Source organism: Gopherus flavomarginatus, chromosome 4 (genome assembly GCF_025201925.1).
Source record: "Gopherus flavomarginatus isolate rGopFla2 chromosome 4, rGopFla2.mat.asm, whole genome shotgun sequence".
NCBI lineage: Eukaryota > Metazoa > Chordata > Testudines > Testudinidae > Gopherus > Gopherus flavomarginatus.
In genome coordinates, this window is record NC_066620.1 from 202,426,023 (window position 1) to 202,445,453 (window position 19,431).

Consider the following 19,431-nt stretch of genomic DNA (forward strand, 5'->3'; position numbering starts at 1 on the left):
ACTGCAAAGCACTTATCTTAAAATACCTGCCAGAGAAGTTTAATAGAGTGGAATTCTAGTGTCCGATTTAGTATCCTAGGAAATTCTGCTGATAAAGCAGAGCTTCCTCTCATTGTTAAAATAGAAAGGAAAGACTTCACTGGCGTTCCTGCTTTAACTCAGTCCTACGGCACTAAATACAATAATAATATTTCACAAAGCTTCGCTACGTGCTTTATTGCAGGCTCTTCATTCAGCTGTCCCTTGCTTCTGAAATTGGCGTACGTGTCCTTCCGAGGCAAAGGAGCATCCTGTGGTTAAGCCATTGGACTATGATGCCAGAGCCTTGGATTCATTCCTGGCTCTGCCACAGCCTTCCTGTGTGGCCTTGGGCAAGTCATGAATCCCTGTGTGCCTCAGTTCCCTATCTGTGAAATAGAGCCAATAATGCTTTCTTTCCCATCTGTCCTGTCTTAGCTCTTTGGGAAAGGCACTGTCTCTTACTGTGTGTTTTTACAGTACCCAACACGCCATGGTCCTGATCTCAGTGTGGAGCCTTTACATGCATCTGTAATAGAGGAAAGAATCATTATTAGAGAAATGTATCACCAATGTCCCACTGCTGGTGACGCTGGCTGAGCTCCACCTGTGTTAGCTATTATTAATTATCAATAAGGCTGTGAGTTTGTCACGGAAATCACGGATTCTGTGACTTTCTATGACCTCTGTGACTTCTGCAGTGGCCGGTGCATCTGGCCCAGTGGTCGCCTGAGCAGCTCAGGCAGCCCCTGGAACAGTCGCACTGGTCGCTACTGGGCCAGTCTCAGACCACCGCACTGCCTCCCCACCCCCACCCAGCAGCAGCAGTAGGAGTTTGGGTGTGGGAGAGGGTGAGGGTTGGGGCACGGGTTGGGGTGAGGCAGGCTATGGGTGGTGCTTACCTCAGAGGGCTCCCCGGAAGTGGCGACATCCCCCATCCCTCAGCTCCTAGGCAGAGGCATGGCCAGACAACTCTGCCTGGGAACTGTGGCCAATGGGAGCTGCGGATCCGACCAGTGTGCACAGCTGCCTGGCCACACCTCTACCTAGCAGCTGAGGGAGGGGGATGTCACCCCTTCCAGGGAGGCGCAGAGACAGGTAGGGACCCTGCCATCCCTGCCAATTCTCTCACCTACCATTAGCAGCGGGTGGCCCGGGCTGCGCACCCCCACCCACTCCCACAGCACCAGCAGGGGGCCTGGGCCACCCCCTGAGCACCTGCAGCACCCCTGGGTTGCTCCTCCCGAGCACCCGCAGCACCCCTGGGCCATCCCCATCCCCAAGATTTAATCAGGGGTATATAGTACAAGTTACAGACAGGTCACGAGCCATGAATTTTTGTTTACTGCCCGTGACCCATCCATGACTTTTACTAAAAATACCCATGACTAAAACTTAGCCTTAATGATCATTATTACCGTAGCATGTAGGAGCCCCAGTCCCATTGTACTATGTGCTGTACTAACACTGAAGAAGATGGTCCCTGATCCAAGGACATTACAATCTAAGTATAAGACAAGAGAAAACAGATGGTGACCATGTGGGACAAGGAAACAATTGGACACTCTTGGGCAGCATGAGAGGCTGTGTCTCAACACAGCAACAGCCTGCTGGTGTCAAGTTTTTAGAGGAATTCCAGCAAAGGAGACTTTTAAGGAGGGTTTCAGAGGAGGAGACTGCACCAGCTTTGCAGATGCTTATGCGGCGCGTGAGAGGCAGCCAGGGCGAAAGCACATTGGTGTTTGGCTGAAAATTCTACAAGTGGATGGGGAGGCCGGCGTCATGGGCCAATAGGAGGCGGGAGCCAACCGCTCAGTACTGAATAAGAGACGATAACTAAAGTGGGGCTCCCTACTTAAGTGGCAGAGAAATCACACATTTTTCATGAGTTAGTCATGGCGTAAATAGCATATTTTGCAGATGTGATCATACAGTACATAAACAGCGTATTACTACTACGGTTACATTTGTAAGTCGCCCTGGATAAGGGAGTCTGCTGAATCAGGGGTTCTTAAACTTTTTTTTTTTGCTGGGATCCCCGTGGAAAATATTTCAGGCTGTCCCCCAAAAAGTGATGACCCCCCCCACGATACTACCCTTACTTCTTCAGAGCTGAGCGCCCAGACAGCTGCTGCCACTTTCTGGCTGCGCAGATCTGAAGGCAGGGCAGAAGTAAGGGTACCAATACCACCCCTCTACACACTTGGCTTGTGACCCCCCTTTTGGGTTGAGATCCCAAGTTTGAGAAACGCTGTGTACTTTTTAGGGCTGTCAATTAATCGCAGTTAACACCTGAGATTAACTGAAATCAAAATTAATGGTGAGGCAGGAGGTGTTGGCAGCAGGGGTGCAGGGGGGACTGAAGCTGCAGCCCTGCAGCTCTGGAGCAGCCCCAGTGCTCAGCTTCCAAGGTGGTGGGTGGGCTGGAGCCCCATTCACTAACCCTGAGAGCAGCTGGAGGCCTGCACCCCGATGGGGGCTGGAGCCCCGAGCCCCCAGCTCTGACCCTATGTTTGAAAATATAGAAAACCTCAAAATATTTAAATAAATGGTATTCAAATATTGTTTAACCATGGGATTAAAACTGCAATTAATCACAATTAAGTTTTTTAAACACTTGATGGCCTTAGTACTTTTGCATACTTTACCTCATTAGTATATAGGGTAAAAGCCCCCAGAACACCAGATTTCATGGGGGAGACCAGATTTGAGTCCATTTTTTACAGCCATGAATTTGATAGAGCCTTAGGAGGCCTTAGAATGAAGACAGGCAGCTTATGTCTGAAGTGCTGGAGGACTGGGAGCCAGTGGAGGGATGCAAAGAGTGAGGTGAGATGGGCAATGCGAGGACCCCTAGTGGTGCTGGACTATTGGCTCCCAGAACCGTTTTAAGCACTATGATCTTTAACCCTGTTCATAACCAGTCTAATTGCCGCCAGGCTTTACGTAGTGCCTACAGCCAGACGTCTGCGCCAGGGCTACCCAGTATCACTAACACAGGTGGAGTTGCACCAGTCTCAGCAGCAGGCAGCCTGAATGGAATGCTATCCCTTTACACCAGCGGAGGATCGAGCCCCACATAAGTGAAATGAGCAGTTCAGAGTCACTACTATGTTATTACAGTTTTACAACAGAGTAATGTCATTGGCTTGCTCTGTTCAGAGTCCAAGGACCCTGCTGACTTAAACCCTTTACAAAGAGCAAGTGTAACCCACTGGTGAGCATGTGTTAGAGGTCCCCACTCCACAGAGGACATGAATTGGTGTAGCCCCAGGTACAGCTGAAGCAGCTCTTGCATTTAGCTCTGGAGGTGCCTGGATCAATCATTGAGGTGATGGCCAAGATAATGATCTTCACACAAAAATGTTGCCTTTTGAACTCCTGCACTTTTACTGTCAACATGGTGCAGTAACGTGCGCTACAGGAGTGTGATTTCTAACACACACTAACATATTGAGCATTAATTGCTCCACCTAAACCCTGCTGGTGTGCACTAAACGTTCCCTAGTACTCCTTAATGTCATTCCTTTTCAAACAATATTACGTTAAAGAGCACTAGTGAAGGTTTAGTGCACACCAGCAGGGTCTACAGAGCCCAACTAGTGTCCAATATGTTAATGCACTTTAGAAATCCCACCACTGTAGCCCTCACCGCCATACTGTGTGGACATGCCTCATGTTCCGGAACCAGGGTTATTCTCTGTGGTGTTACTTTGGCATAAAATTAGAGTAACACAGTGGTGAATCACTAGCTAACCACCTTCCAAATGCCTATGACTAAAATGGAACCAACAGCTTTGATAGCATAAAAAGGTCATAAGAAAACAATAGCCTTGGCATAACCCACTGGAAATGCTGGGGCCGTATTCACCATATCCAAGATACTCTGTACTATTTCTGGCAGGACCTGAGTACGTGGAAGGCACTGAACGCTGTTTTGGACTTTTAATTCTGGTTGCTAGGTGTAACAGGCGGCTCCTTTGTGCAGGAATCTCCTTCACCTTCCAGAGTGGGTTATGTAAATACCAAGCCACTTCAGCCACTTCCTACAAAGCTAGCCAGAGGCAGCTGCATTTGTGTCATTTCAGCAGCTCCCGTGGCGATAACAGGAAAATAAATAGGAAGTTAAAAAGGCTCAACCAGCAGGAAGGATCCAGTCACTGGGCTTTCTAGGACTTCAATGTGTAGGAGTTGCTTGTGCCCGGACCACTATAGGGATGTGAGCCAACACCCATTGAAGTCAATGGACGTTTGACTTCAGTGGATGTTATGAGATTAGGGCCGTCGATGTGCACGTGATGGGAGAGAGTACGAGAGGTTCTCAAACTGCTTTGTGCTCATACACATGCTCCCAGTCTTTGCATGCCAGCCAACAGCTCTAGAAGCTCCAAAATGTTATAAGGAGGGGAAGAAAAAGTTCACGGTTGCATCTCTCCAATCACAATAGCCAGCAGAGAAGAGCCCGTGCCAAAGTAGGGTGACGTGCTCTTCTAGAGTGTTCCCAAACACATAGTGTTCAAATACCACGGTGAGGGGCAAGGTGTAAGAACCTCAGTAGGATAGAATAATGCCTGCCATTTCTCATCCTATTTTTGTTTGGTTTTCCCCCCCTTTGTTCCTTTTTTCACAGTCTCCTTCAGTGGAACATGAGCCCAATGACACAGACGTAGAGCTGCCTGGGAATTTTTCAACTAATTGTTTTTTCATCCAGAAATGCCAATTTGTCAAAATCAAAATTGTCTGTTGGAAAAGGTCAATTCTGATTAATTTCCTCTTGGGAGAAATTGAGAAAAAAGCTTCAGAATTGCCTAGATGGAAAGTTTTGACATTTTCCTAATGGAAAAGGTTTGGGTTTTGGATCAAAACTAATTTTATAGTTTAGAAATGTAAGGTAACTAATTTATAGTTAAAAATTAAAAAAAAATAAAAGTATCAAAATAAAATGTTTTGACAGCAAAATGAAATGGTTTACTAGGCCCAATCTGATTGCTGTATTTTTCAGTGTTGGCTCACTAACATTTTAAAGAATTTGACTTTTTCGCTTGATCTGGAATGGGAAATTTTGTCAGAAATCTCAAAAATCATTTCCTACCCAGCTCCATATGCAAGTTGAAGAGAAACTTTCCAAGCCACAGTATACACGCTGGGTTGAGAACTAGGCACACTCAGCTGCCTGTCCCTGCTAAGTAGCGCTATGAATACTGGGTCTGGGGAGCACCATGAATGGTCGTCATAGTCTTGTTTAATGGTCACCGTGCATATTCCTAAAGCACTGGGACCTGATTCCCCACTAGGTGTATAACAGCATAACTTCTCAGACTAAGGCCATTGTCTAAATTGCTGCTGTTCCACTGGCATAATTAACTAAATAACTAAATCATTTATAGTTCCACAGAGTTTAAGGCCAGAAGTGGTCTTAGATCATGTGGTCTGACTTCACAGGCCATTACATTTTACACTGGTATATGCCTATTAACCCCTATTAACTAGTGGAGATGCAATAAAATCGATCCCCAATCGCGCTCCCTGTCAACTCCGGAACTCCAGCTTGCAAGAGGTGGAAGCAGAGTCAACAGGGAAGTGGCAGCGGTTGACTCGCCGCCATCCTCACGGCCAGGTAGGTCAGCCTAAGATACACTGATTTCAGCTATGCTATTCACATAGCTGAAGTTGTGTATCTTAGGTCGACCCCTCCACCCTCCCCGCTAGTGTAGACCTGGGCTAAAGCATTTCAGACCTCAGGAGACAAAACTGTTCTGTGCCACAGGGAGAGACTGAGGTGCTGCCACTGTCCATGATCCGTGCAATGCCTGGGAATAGATTAGTTGAGCTATGCCCAGATGATCCCAGCAAAAGAACTGTGCTCCATGCTGCAGAGAAATACCGTAAGGTCCCTGCCAATCTGACCTTGGGCAAAATTCATTCAGACTGCTAGCAATCTGTCAGACTCTGAGCATGTGAGCAAGATGTACCAGCCAGGCATCTAGAAAGAGAATTCTCTGTGCCACCACAGAGCACTGGCCCACCCTGACCGGTGTCCCAGCTCCAGCTGGGGCAGCTCTGGGGCTTTAGAAGGGAGTGAAAACAAATCCAGCCCAATCCCCCTCCTACTCTACCCCACACACATAGGTTGTTGAATTTCTTCCAGAAACTGTGTTAAAGTAAATTATATCTAATCTCATCTTAAAACCTCCAAGTGATGATGACTCCACCTCCTTCTTGTTCAAATGTTTAATCTCTCTCACTGCTGAGCAACTGTGTCTTATTTCAAGGTTGAATTTATTTAACTTCAGCTTCCAGCTACTGTCTCTTGTTATGCCTTTGTCAACAGGGTTGAGATGCTCTTCTCCTCTGCCACCCCCACCCTGGCCCTGCCATCAGCTCTCTTTTCTATGTGTAAGAACCTACATATAGTGATCAAGTCACATCTCAGGCTTCTCATCAATGAGCTGAATGGCTTAAACTCCGTAAGCCTCACATGAAAAGCCTTGTTTTCCATCCCTCAGATCATTATTGTGGCCCTCCTTTGAACTTTTTCTAGTATTTCCACATCCTTCTTGAATTGTGGACACCAGGGCTGGCTACACTATTGTCTTATCAACAGTATATTGAGAGGCAAAGATCACTTCTCTACTTGGGTTACTAGGGAGGTAGTGGAATCTCCTTCCTTAGAGGTTTTTAAGGTCAGGCTTGACAAAGCCCTGGCTGAGATGATTTAGCTGAGGATTGGTCCTGCTTTGAGCAGGGGGTTGGACTAGATGACCTCCTGAGGTCCATTTCTGTACATCCAAGGATCACATTAGCCCTTTTTGTGACAGCATTGCGCTACAGAAGTGGTTCTCAAACTTTTGTACTGGTGACCCCTTTCACATAGCAAGCCTCTGAGTGCGACCCCCCTCCCCATAAATATATTAGATAGTGTTTTTTATTTAACGCCATTATAAATGCTGAAGGAAAAGCAGGGTTTGGGGTGGAGGCTGACAGCTCACAACCCCCCATGTAATAACCACACGAACCACTGAAGAGTCCCAACCCCCAGTTTGAGAACTCCTGAACTACAGGGCTGTGCAGACAACTTTCATTACACTGGCATAAAACTGAAAGAACAGAGGCATAATCAGATCCTGTATGCTCATTTTCAAAAAGTCAGAGCAGAAAAGTGCGTCACAGCCTGTTTTTTACCTCCTGAATCCTTATCACCAAGCGGTTGAGCCTGGAATCCTTGATTAATATTTGTTTACATTATGTTGGTCTCTAAAGTTATGAGATGCGTTATCTAAAGTCAGCACAGTTTCCCCCACCTACCCTTACAGAAAACTCACCCATAAATTATTGTTGTGCATGGGCGTGTTTCTTACGGTCATTGTGTGTTTTCTGTTTGAAACAAACATTGTCTGCTTACCAGTCATATTATACCCCTGTCAAAAGTCATGTTTTAGGTGATGAATAATCAAATGGAGGCAAAGCCAGTCCATATTGGCAGACAGGAAAGAACCGTAGACAGCAAAAGAAAGTTTGCACTTAAATTATGACTTTAGGCTCCAGAAATCTGGTCTCTTAGAACAAATGCACAGTTGATGCTGGTAGATTTAAAGACCTCAGACCAGATCCTAGTGTACCTCCACTGACACCAAATGACCTATGCAAAATTACACCAGCTATAAATCCGGTCCTTTAATCCAATGGCCAGTTACAGCAAGTGCTTGGCTACTAATCAATGTTTCAGTTCCCTGGCAAGTCCAAAATTAAAAAAAAAAAATTTGGGTCAACCTCAAACCAACATATTTTAAAAATTTTCAGTGAATAAAAAAATAGGAAGAAAATTCATTTCAGCTGAAATTTTTTGCCCCTCTCTAGTCACAATCCTTTGTGTAGTAAGGGCTAGATTTTAAAGGCATTTAGGTGCCTAGTGTGATTTTTTTAAATTAGCACCTCGGTGTCTAACTCCTCTTGATTTCAATTTCTAGGCGCGTTAGGTACCAAGGTATTGTTGAAACACCTTGTAGATGCCTATCTGAGGTTTAGGTACCTCGATGCCTTTAAAAAGCTGGACTTAATTCTCTAGCTTCTCCTAATTCCTCCCTCCCTGCTTTTCTTTCCTCTCAGGGGCTGGAACCATAGACTTTCCCGCATACATGGGAGAGAAAAAATAACTCAATAACTACCAGGGGCAATAGGCATGGCAGCCAATAGGCGCTTAGATACATGGTGATGAGTATCCCAGAAAATAAATGCACATCCTCATCGAAATCAGAACGTTGGCCACTGTTTGCATAGCTGAGACTGCTGGCGTAGGCGCAGAATGTTGGCAATCCCTACTGAAGTTGATGGGAGATGGATGAGGGCACTCGGTGCTTGTGGGAATGAGCTCATACGTTCCTGGGCTACTCAGACGCCACTAAAAACAATGAGGCATCCTGGTGGCACCTTAGAGTCTCACACGTTTATTTGGGCTTAAGCATTCGTGGGCTAAAACCCACTTCATCAGATGCATGGAGTGAAAAAAAACAGTAAGCAGAATATATATTATAACACATGATAAGATGGGAGTTGCCTTACCAAGTTGGGGGTCAGTACTAATGAGCCAATTCAATTCAGGTTGAAGTGGCTTGTTCTCAACAGTTGACAAGAAGGGGTGAATACCAAAGGAGGGGAAATTAGTTTTGTAGTGCTAACGAGGCCAATGCAGTCAAGGTGGCCCATTTCCAACAGCTGACAAGGAGGTGTGAGTATCAGCAGAGGGAAAATTACTTTTTCTAGTGACCCATCCACTCCCAGTTTTTATTCAGGCCCAATTTGATGGTGTTCAGTTTGCAAATTAATTCCAGCTATGCAGTTTCTTGTTGGAGTCTGTTTTGGAAGATTTTGTTGTTGAAGAATTGCCGCTTTTAAGTCTGTTATTGAGTGTCCAGGGAGATTGAAGTGTTCTTGGTGAGGAATAAGAGGTGGGGTAGGTCAGTGGGCTACACCCTCACTTTATCAGGTTATGATGGTCCACTGTGGGGATATAGGGTGTACGTGGAGGGGGTTCATGAAACAGTCACTCGCCACACAACCTCCACGTAAGCCCATCACAATCACAGTTCATGCATTCTTCTGGGTGCAAGGACTGCATGGAGTACTCCTGAAGGCATTCTGCATCCAAAAAAATAAAATTCTGTGCACAATATTTTAAAATTCTGCAAAATTTTGCAAAGTTTATTTGTCAAATGAATGTGGAGGCTCCAGCATGGCACTGGGGAGCACAGGCCATTGGCTGCACAAATGTGGGAGATCAGTCTGCAGCTCTACCCTGCTGGGACATGGAATCAGTGGTGAGGCTGCACCCAACCCTGACACAGTGCAAGGACTGGGCCTGCCCCAGAAACACCCCAGGGCCCTGCCCCTCTGTGCCAGATGCACCAGGAGTGGGCAGGCAGGCTCAGCAAGGCAGGATCCAAGTGTGGAGGGGCTTAGTGTGGGGGTATCCAGGTGTGGGTTGAAAGGGTTCTGTGTGGGGCAATCTGGATGCAGGAGGCTCAGTGGGTGATCCAGGTGCAGGGGAGAATCTGGATGCACAGGGGCTTGTTGGGGGGGTTTCTGGGTGCAAAGGTAATGGGACTCTGCAGGGGGGTCCAGGTGAAGGTGGTTGGGGCTCAGCAGGGTGGGGTCTGGATGTGGGGGGGATAGAGATCAGCAGGGGGCTCTGGTTGTGGGGAGTTCAGTGTGGGGGCTCTGGGTGTGGGACAAGTGGGGCTCAGTGGGGTGGGGATCCAGGTGCAGCTGGTTGAGACTCAGTGGGTTTGGGATCTGGGTGTGGATGGTTCATCAGGGTGGTCCAGGTGCAGGGGGAGTGGGGCTCATTGTGGGGGTGTCTGAATGCGGGGCAGGGTGAGACACGGTGGGAAGGTCTGAGTATGAGGGGTCTGAATGCATGGGAGTTGAGCAGATGGGGGTGCAGCTCCCTGTACAGGAATCCCTCCCCCTGAAGCTGAGGAGCGTTGGGTGCAGGAAACATGGGGGTGGGGGAAGTTTGCAGAGCTTCCCATAGCTGGGGGAGGAATCTGGGGGTGGGTCTGACCAGGTACTGGATGCTGTGCAGGGAAAGAGGAAGTCCCGTCCTCCCCAGCCCAGCCGGGACTGGCAGCTGAGTCTGGCACAGGGTACGAGCCACCAGCCAGGTCTTCCTCAGTCACACCTCCTCCCTCACAGAGATTTACCTCTCTGCCAGCTGCCCTGGGCACCCGAAACATACTGCTGGGGAGGGTCGCATGACCGCTCATGTGGCTTCCCTTTGTTTCCCCCTCAGAAAGTGGAGGGCCAAGCCCAGAGCCCCTCCCCGATTCTGCCCCTTATCCCACAGCCCTTCTCCCGTTCCAATCTCCATTCTGCCCCCACTCTGCCTCTTCTCCCAAGGCTCCGCCCCTTGCTCACTCCTTCCCCCTGCTCCGGTGCTGCGGCCCCGAGACCAGAAAAGCTCTGTGACCCCACCATATCCCTGGGGCTGCAGCAGGGAGCACGAGCTCCTCCAACCCTAGAGGCATGGTGAGGGAAGATTTTTCCAGGGGCCCCAAATCCTCCACTGCCCCTCCCCTCCTCCCCCACCCCCGTTGGCATGAGGTTTGAGGAGGCTTAGCCATTATGCACCACCCTTGGGGGCAAGCAATGGGGCGTCTCTCCCATGTATGGTACCCAAAGGTTCATGGGGAAAGCCATTCCCAACCTTACCAGTCTCTGGGCAACCACTTTGGCCAGTTCCTTAACTTCCTCTGCCCCGGCAACACTGCAGGCACAGTGGCCATGCTGCAATTCGCCCACCTGACCCTTCTGACTGGGCTCACAGAGCAGGCACGGCAGGTTACTATTGCTCCAGACAGTAAAACTGTCCCAGGTCTGCACAGTGGTGTAGGTAAGGGCTGTCAGCAGCACTATGTTCCCAAATGCCATGCTGAGCATTCGGTTCACTGTTAAGTCCCAACACCAGCAAACCATGAAACTAACACAGCTGGGCTCACCCGCTCCACACTGACTTGCTGCTATGTCACAGCCTCAGCCCCAGCCTTTCATCGGGCCTTCCATCGGGCCTTGCACCTTTTCAGTTTAAGCTCGTGAAGGCTGAGACTGCCACTTTATCTGTGTTTGTGCAGCACCCAGCACAACCGATTGTAATCTTTGGTCCTGTGACCCGTGCAGAAATGCTTACAGATAATACCAGCTGACTCAGAGACCAGGTTATCGCCTACTGACTTATTAACAACTCTTCCTGCAGCGCATAAAATTTCTGCTGGCTTCCTTCATCCAAATAGTGACCCAGCCAGATCTGTCTGAAGTTGTAAATTCTGGCATGATTACAGCCTCCGGTGATGCGATTGTAAATTATGAATGAGATGAGGAAAAAACACTTAGCAGTGTGATTAGGAGGCGTGGCTGGCCACCAGCCCTGACATTGTGTGTTGAATATGTACCCAATGCTTTGACATTGGATTTAACGGTGCAGTTTTTTCACAGGCGCTTATGAAATGAACTCGAAGTCCAGTTAACAAAGTTGCATTTTGTGTATACATTAGGCAGAGCTCTGTAAGCACCTGGCAGTTTGTTCCCTAAAAGCTTGAGCCCCTGAGAAGGCTGGGGTTAAACCATTGTTAAACTAGACTTTGACGACCGTGGTGCATCGCAACCTGCAATGATGTTGTGATATATCATGTACCTGTAAATATTCCTGTTACATATGGGGCTGCTTGAACTCTGTGAATCTCTGAAAAGCAACCAGCCTGCTGGCCTATCAGAGTAACTTTCATATTCTTTCCCCTTGGTGATTAAATCGAAGGCAGTAAATATCATTCCATTGCAATTTCATAAAGAAGAGCAGCCCGGGCCAGCTGGCCAGACCTCATTTTTGTCAGGTTAGTTACTACTTTCATGACACTTTGTTTAATCCAAACAAACAGTATGAGTAATGCTGGCAGAACAAGTTAAGCCACTTGCTGGACCAATGTGCAGAAAAGAGGCTGGAGACTTGGATCACGTGTAGGGAAAAAGTAATATACTTACTTGGTGAGAGGTAGCAGGAAACGACACCTTAAAATACCTAGCGTGTTGTCTCCTGTAACAGTGCCACTGAGGTTACTTTGAAAGGGAGTCCCAGCCACAAACCGCAGCCATTCTCCAGGCAGCAATGACAACCCGGCCAGTTCATTAAACATCCTGCATTGGGAGCAGGCAGTCAGCTAGTGGAAGAGAGAAAGACTTTTAAGATGGCATGAGTTGAATTCAGGGAGCTTTCCTCAGGGAAAATTGGGCAAATAAATGAGATTACACACCTGGGTTTCATTTACTGCCTTTTCATCTGCAAGAAACGTTAGGCTGGGTTTGTAAGAGGCACTTTAAAGACTCAGCGATGCTCTGAGAAACTCTCAGAAGTTGGGAATGAAGAAGAGCAGCTTTCAGCTCATGGAAAGCCAGACTATCCTCTCCCAGCTCAGGTTGGTTCCCCGGTGTATGTTTTCTACGGTTATTTTGTATCCTCGAGCCAAATTTGTTTTCAGCCAGTGATTTGACAGCAAACTCTCAAATGCTGTAGCGCAGGAGGCAGAGCTGGAAGCAAAGTTGGGTCTTTCTTGCTTTCTGAGCTGTTGCGGCTTAGAGATGTGTCGATGAAGGAGTACAGACACCTTGGAGTGAGGGCTGGCTGAATATTTCCCACTGAAACTTTTTTCAACCTAAAATTGGAGGTTTGCTCTAATGGGTGGAAACTGTCTGCTTTTCTTGAAAATGTTGGCTTATCGGTGGGGTGGTTGCTGAAAATCAAAAAAGAGCTCGGGTTTCTAGCTCTGGGTTTTGCAGTGAATAGCTGAAATGTTCTGCTGGGAATTCTGACAGAAGCAACTTTTTGGCTTGGCAGAAATTTTCTTCAGGAAAATAAGATCACTTTAGTTGCCTGCCTTCACAATCTGAGAAATGCAGAAAGAAAGTTTGTAGAGGAAGTAGGAAGGACTAGGGAATCCAAAATTAAAGTGATTAGAGATTGTTTAGAAGACCTTGCTTGAACTGCCTTTGGGGCAAAACTAAGCAGAGTTAGATCTAAACAACTCTGGGGGGTCAGGGACTGTCTGGGGTAGGGGAAAGAAGAAAGAAAGAAATTACTGATGTTTACCATGTTCTACCATCATGTTCTCAGTCTCCAAGGGTGTTAGTCTCTTTCACTATATTTGTCATGCTGACACAATGGCTCAGAAATATTTCATTACCTCTTTTCACTGTTTTTTTATAATGTCCATATAAAACACCATTGCTGCTGAGATAACTTAAAAGCTACCTTGAAACACAAACCTACAGGGGTATTACCAGAGACCCAACAGGCTGCTTGAGAGAGAAGCTTCATGTTCTGCAGAAATAATACTTTTGCGCTAAGTTTCATTTCATGCTATCTCAGCACAAAGGATCTGATGTGACAGGTGCCTTTTGCTGTAATAACCAATAGTGCAATTAACTTGCTTGTATACCATTTTCTTAATTTTTGCTTAATTTCAGATTTGGGTTAATCCCAGGAAATTTAGATCTATGTTTATTAATGACATGCTAGATAACGTAATGTATTGGAAGGAAACATTATAATAAAGAATATCAAAACAATGCATTCATTCAGCAGGAAAATAATCGTTCTTATTACTCATTCATATGCAAACAAGAAAGCATATGACAGTTCTTTGTACCATCCTGCTCTGAAACAAGATAAATTTAGAAACCTGTTTAGATATACTGTATAATTAAAATGTACACCTCAGTGTTTACCTAATACATAAATAAATATTTATGTTTTAGTAATAACACAATTAGTATCAGAGGGGTAGCCATGTTAGTCTGTATCCACAAAAACAATGAGGATTCCGGTGGCACCTTAAAGACGAACAGATTTATTTGGGCATAAGCTTTCGTGGGTAAACACTTCTTCAGATGCAATGCAATTAGTGCATGTCTCCTTTGGCCAACTACCAAAGGCACCTACTAAAGATACAGCTCATGGGACGTTTGCTCTGAGTTATGTGGCTGCCCCAATGATGTATTTGGGGAAAGAATCTGACCCATAGCGTTTGCAGTTACACACAAGATTGTGAATAGAGGAACGGGGAATGCAGAATTTCACAAGGCGCTGTCTATGCTCAGCGCAACCGCTATTTTTCATGATGGTCAGTATTGGTTCATTGTTTCCTCTCCCCATCTGTTTGCTTTATCCACCTATGGTTTGTTTCAACTGTAAGCTCTTCAGAGCACGGGATGTCTCTGTGTTATATGTTTCCATATCACATGGAGTCCTGACCTCTGGGTGCCACAACAATATAAATTATTAATTAGTAGTGGTAGTAGTAGTAATAATAGTAATAATAAATATTCTTCTCATCTATGCTTTGTGGATTTATGAATGTGCCTACAGTTAACGGCATAAATTTCCCCTATACTTCATAGATCTCAAAGAGTTTGGGCATATGGACTCATAGAATTTGCATGAAGACTACAGAGAGTCTTTCATAAAGTACCATAAAGCGTGCAAATATTTCCATGTGAATTTGTCTGGCCTGCAGCCACAGTGTGTGATGGGTCTGACAGTGGGAGATTACAAGCATTTTCCTAACATTTCATGAAGTGAGGTTTGTTAGTTAGCAAGGGGCACTCTTCCCCTGGAATCAGCATTGAACGGAGGTCCTGGCTTGGTATGAGGGATGCTGGTATCGGTGAACAGCATAAGGCACTGGGCTGTGCATTAATGATTTCCACAGGGTCTGGGGAGAAGGATCCACTCAGGACAGCAGCACCTCGCCATCCATAGGACAGAATGCCAAGTGGGTCCATATAATTGGGTATCACTGGCTCCACCTCTGTCTTACCAAAGTGCTCCCTTATGAGCTGTTCCAATAGAGTTACTCTGGATTTACACCAGCCTGACTGGCTCTCCTCCAACATCCATTTCCTCTGCGCCTGCCCTTACACGGAGGAGCATCTCAAGCAGAAATCCCATGACCAGCTTGACTTCCTACACTACAAATTCATTCTCTGCTCCTTCAGTTCTGCCATTTTCCTAGCTAAACAAGTCCACTTTGCCACCTTAATCAGATCTCATGCCTGCAATCCCAGCTGCCTTTTTACCATCTTTGACTCACTCCTCAAACCCTTTGTTCCTCCTGCCTCCACTTTCTCTCCACACAGGATCTCACCAATTTCTTCCACGAGAAAATGGGCAAAATAGGACACGATCTCCACCTCCCCTCACTTGCCCACCTTCCCCCTTCGCCTCCTACAACTCTTTCCTCTTTCTTCCCTGTTACAGACACAGAAGTTTCTTGGCTTTTCTCCTACTGTCCACGTGCCCCTGTGACCCCATCCCATCTCCTAATCTCCCCAATGCCCACTCATATCTGCTCCCATACTCTTTTCTGAAACTCTCACTCTTCCTTGGCTTTTCCCCTCCCCATACAAACATGCTGCAGTCCTCCCATCTTAACCCCTCTTGGCCCCCACTTGCCTCACCAACCACTTCCCCATCTCCCTTCTATCTCTGAGCTCATGGACTGCACTACTGGAGTTCTCCTCCAGTTCCATCCTAGACCCTCTCTAATGCAGCTTCTAACCCTAGCACTCCACTGAAACCGCTCTCACCAAAGGCTGTAATGACCTCTTCCTAGGTAAATCTCAGAACTAGTTCTCTACTCTCTTCCTCCTTGACCTGTCAGCCACTTCAACACAGTGGGCCATGGTCTTATTCTTGAAATCTTGTCCTCCTTTGGCTTTTGTGGCTCACACTTCGCTTAGTTCTCCTCTTACCTCTCTAATTGCTCCTTCAGCAAGTGCTTCAGAGGATCCCCCTCATCCTCCCCTCCAGCTTTCCTCAGGGCTCTGCCCTTGGTCCCTTATCTTCTCCATCTACAGCTTATATCTGAGCAATGTCATCCACAAACACAAACTGACCTGCCCTCTCTGTGCTGAAAACTCACAGATCTACCTCTGTACTTCAGGCCTGCCTCCTTCTGTCCAAACTAAAGCCTCAGCTAGTCTCTCTGACTTCTCCTCCTGGATGTCAGATCAAGCTCAACATGGCTAAAACAGAGCTCATAATCTTTCTCCCCAAACCCTCCCTCATCCTTCTTTCTCAAGCCCTATGGACAGCATCACTATCCTGCCTGTCATTCGGGCCCATCACTTGGGCCGCATCTTCAGTTCAGATCTCTGTCATGATACCCAGGCTATGTCTAAATCTTCTTTCTGCATAACATCACCAAGATACAGCCTGTCCTATCCATCCACACAGCTCACACTGTCCTCCAGGCTCTCGTCATCTGACACTGCAATTAGTGCCCCCTCCTTCCCTCTGGCCTTGACAAATGCAATCTTGCCCCTCTCACATCCACTCAGAAGGCTGCTACAAGGATCATTTGACCTGATACTTTGACCATGTCTCCCCTCTCTTTGCATCCTTCTGCTGGTTGGCCTTTTCTATTGGGTCAGACATAACCTACTTGACTTCACTTTCAGGGCTCCACCCTCACAGCCCGTCCTTACCCTACCAACCATCTCTCATTTGCTATGGAAATGTCAGCTCCCACTGCCAATCAGCCCATGATGCCAATGTCCATTGCCCACTTATTAAATTATCAAACAAGTGCCTTCGTACTTGCTCCCACGCTGCCTCTCCCACTTGGGAGAGGCGCCCTGTAAATGTCAGCAAAGCGATCTCATTATCTACCCTTAATTCGCTCCTCAAAAATCTCTTTTGCCATGATGCTAACAACGGCTAAACTGCTAGTGTGCAGAAACTCCTGCCTGTCATGCTAACTAGTGCTATCTCTTTGTTTCCTTGGGCTTCCCCATCGGGCTCTATGTATTTGTTGTCTCTTTTCTTATACTTTAGATTGCAAGTCCCTTGGAGACTGTCTTTTTGTTCTCTGTTTGTACAGGACTTTGCACAATGGGCCCCTGGTCCCTGACTGGGGTTCATAGGTACTACCAGCGGTGTATTAATGCCTAGGCTGACAAGGCCTAGGGTGGCAAATTTGAAGGAGTGGCAAATTTGAGCACCCGCGGAGAAGCTCCCCTGCTCCAGCTCGCCGCCTCTGCAAGCGTGCCGCCGCGTCCTGTTTCTCTCCCCTCCCTCCCAGCGCATGAGCCACGAAACAGCTGTTTCATGGAGAAGGGAGGGAGGGGGAAGGAGAGGGAACACGATGAACTGGGGGGAGAGGTGGGTCCAGGGCGGGGATTTGGGGAAGTGATCCAATAAGGGCAGGGACAGGGTGGAGCTGGGGCGGGACTTTGGGCAGGACATTGGGGAATGGGGGCGGGGAAAGGGTGGAGTCGGGGTGGGGCCCGGGGCAGGCAGGGAGACAATTATTTCAGGGCCTAGGAGTGGCAAAGTCATTAATCCGCCACTGGGTACTACAGTAATGCAAATAGTAAATAACAACAAAAAAGAGCAGAATTTGGCCCAATAGCTCCAAACGAGTTATGATTACACTGATTCTCCTCTTGCTTACTCCAGCGTAGAGCAGGAGTGACTTCAGTGGCGTTACTATAGATGTATACTGGTGTAAGCAAGAAAATAAGCTGCTCATTTTTTTTTCATAGAAAAGCTTTTTTTTCCCTTATGAAAAAGAGCCTTTAGAAGGAAACAAACATTTGTACAAAAAAAATTCCTCCACGTTTTCCAATGATTTGATTAAATGAACCCAACATACTTGGTGTTCGAAATCTGAAAAATTGCTGGGTTTTAATTTTTGTATCTTCATTCACCTCCTGTCCCTTTTTACTGGGAGTAAGTTTTGTTCCTGCCCCTCACAATGGCGTCCTTCTCTGTTTTACAAATGTGTATCCCCGTGGATAGCTTCTCCAGGAAAGCAGGCTCCTTTCCTCCTTGTCTAGGAAGAGGATCCGGAAACATGCCGCGTTGAAAGCGGTGCATTGGCCTTACATTCATCCTTTACACTAGCTTGAAGCCGACACCTTTTAGAAACTCTTCGCTGTTCCTGAACATTATTGTTACTATTAGAGTAATGCCTAGAGGCTCCATTGTGCTAGGTGCTGTACACACATACGCAGTAAGAAACAGTCTCTGCCCTGGTGAACTTACAGTCTAAATAAACAAGACAATGAGTGGGAGATGAAACGGAAGCAAAACAAGAGGTGAGGTGACTCAGTCAAGAGTGCACAGCAGAGTCAGGCATAGAACCCAGCACTCTTAAGTCCCACTCAACTGCCCTAGCCACGAGATTAGTCTAGTCTCAACAAGCTAGTAACTGCAATGCTGATCATGAGAATGGCACTCATAGCACATTGCTGGTAAAAACCAGACGCTCCGTCTTGTCCTGGGACTGAAACCTCTTTGGGGCAGGGACCATTGTGTACAGCACCTGCCAGTCCCTGAACGGCACCTCTAGGTGCTCCCGAGTATGTAGAACAGCAATGAAAGGAATCCTTTTCTCTCCCTTGGCAGGTAGCAGAGCTCACACATTTCAGGGGAAAGTACTACAAGCACACAAAAAAAGCCAGGAAGCCTTTTAGGACCAGGATACCCTGGGAAAGGGAGTTGAAGGACAAAGTCATGTGGTAGCAGAGAAAAAGAAAGTACATCATATAAATAAATATTTCCCCTTCATTGTGGCTTGTTGCTCACCTAGCACTACAGTGACCATAATTTGACTGAAAATAGTGCTTTTCAATGGGGTTTATTAATGATTTTCACTATATAAATCAATAGAAAAATTTCTAACCTTTTGCTATATTTTTCCTTCAGGTTCTGCAATAAAATATTGGGTGAAATGCCGTCCCTGGGCATGACAGTCTTCTGCTTTCTGCTTCTAATTGTCACCACATCTACCCATGCTTTGATGGAAGTTAATTTTGACCCATTCGTCTATCTCTCAGTAAGTAACTTTCAACTTTTATGGTGGTTTTCAGTTGGTTTATAATGACGCCTAACTCTACGATAACCAGATGTCTCGATTTTATAGGGACAGTCCTGATTTTGGGGGTCTTTTTCTTATATAGGCTCCTATTACCCCCCGACCTTGTCCCGATTTTTCACATTTGCTGTCTGGTCACCCTACCTAACTCTTATATAGCACTTTTCCTTCCATCAGCCTCAAAGGAGATCAGTGTCATTATGACTTGCCCAAAGTCAACCAGGAGACCCAGGATCTGAACATAGGTCTCCTATTGTGCCCTGTCCACTGGGTCAAATGAGAACAACTTGAGGAGCTGCTGGATTTTGCAATGTAGCCATCCTTTATAAATGCATAGACAGCTAAATGTCCTGCTCCACTGACTGCAGAAATAACCCACAGCAACCAGTAAGTGCAGCCGAAACTCAACGCATTCAGCGTAAACTGAGCAAGACGTCATATTTCCTGCCTTCTTACCATGTCAGGCTATTGGCGGCTTAGTTAGCTTGGT

The 19,431-nt window shown here is 46.7% G+C and overlaps 1 protein-coding gene across 6 annotated transcripts in view; it reads left to right on the forward strand.

Moving 5' to 3' along the window:
* Positions 1-19,431, forward strand: part of ADGRF5 (adhesion G protein-coupled receptor F5) — a 90,157-nt gene that overhangs the window by 21,818 nt on the left and 48,908 nt on the right. For 4 of the 6 annotated variants that reach the window (XM_050950625.1, XM_050950627.1, XM_050950624.1 and 1 more), the window contains exon 3: positions 18,773-18,902. In XM_050950625.1, coding sequence (XP_050806582.1) covers positions 18,798-18,902 — 105 coding nt within the window. In that variant the 5' untranslated portion in view covers positions 18,773-18,797. Of the gene's footprint in view, positions 1-12,121; positions 12,480-18,772; positions 18,903-19,431 lie in introns of those variants that run through there. The other 2 variants (XR_007774014.1, XM_050950622.1) reach the window with 1 other exon arrangement.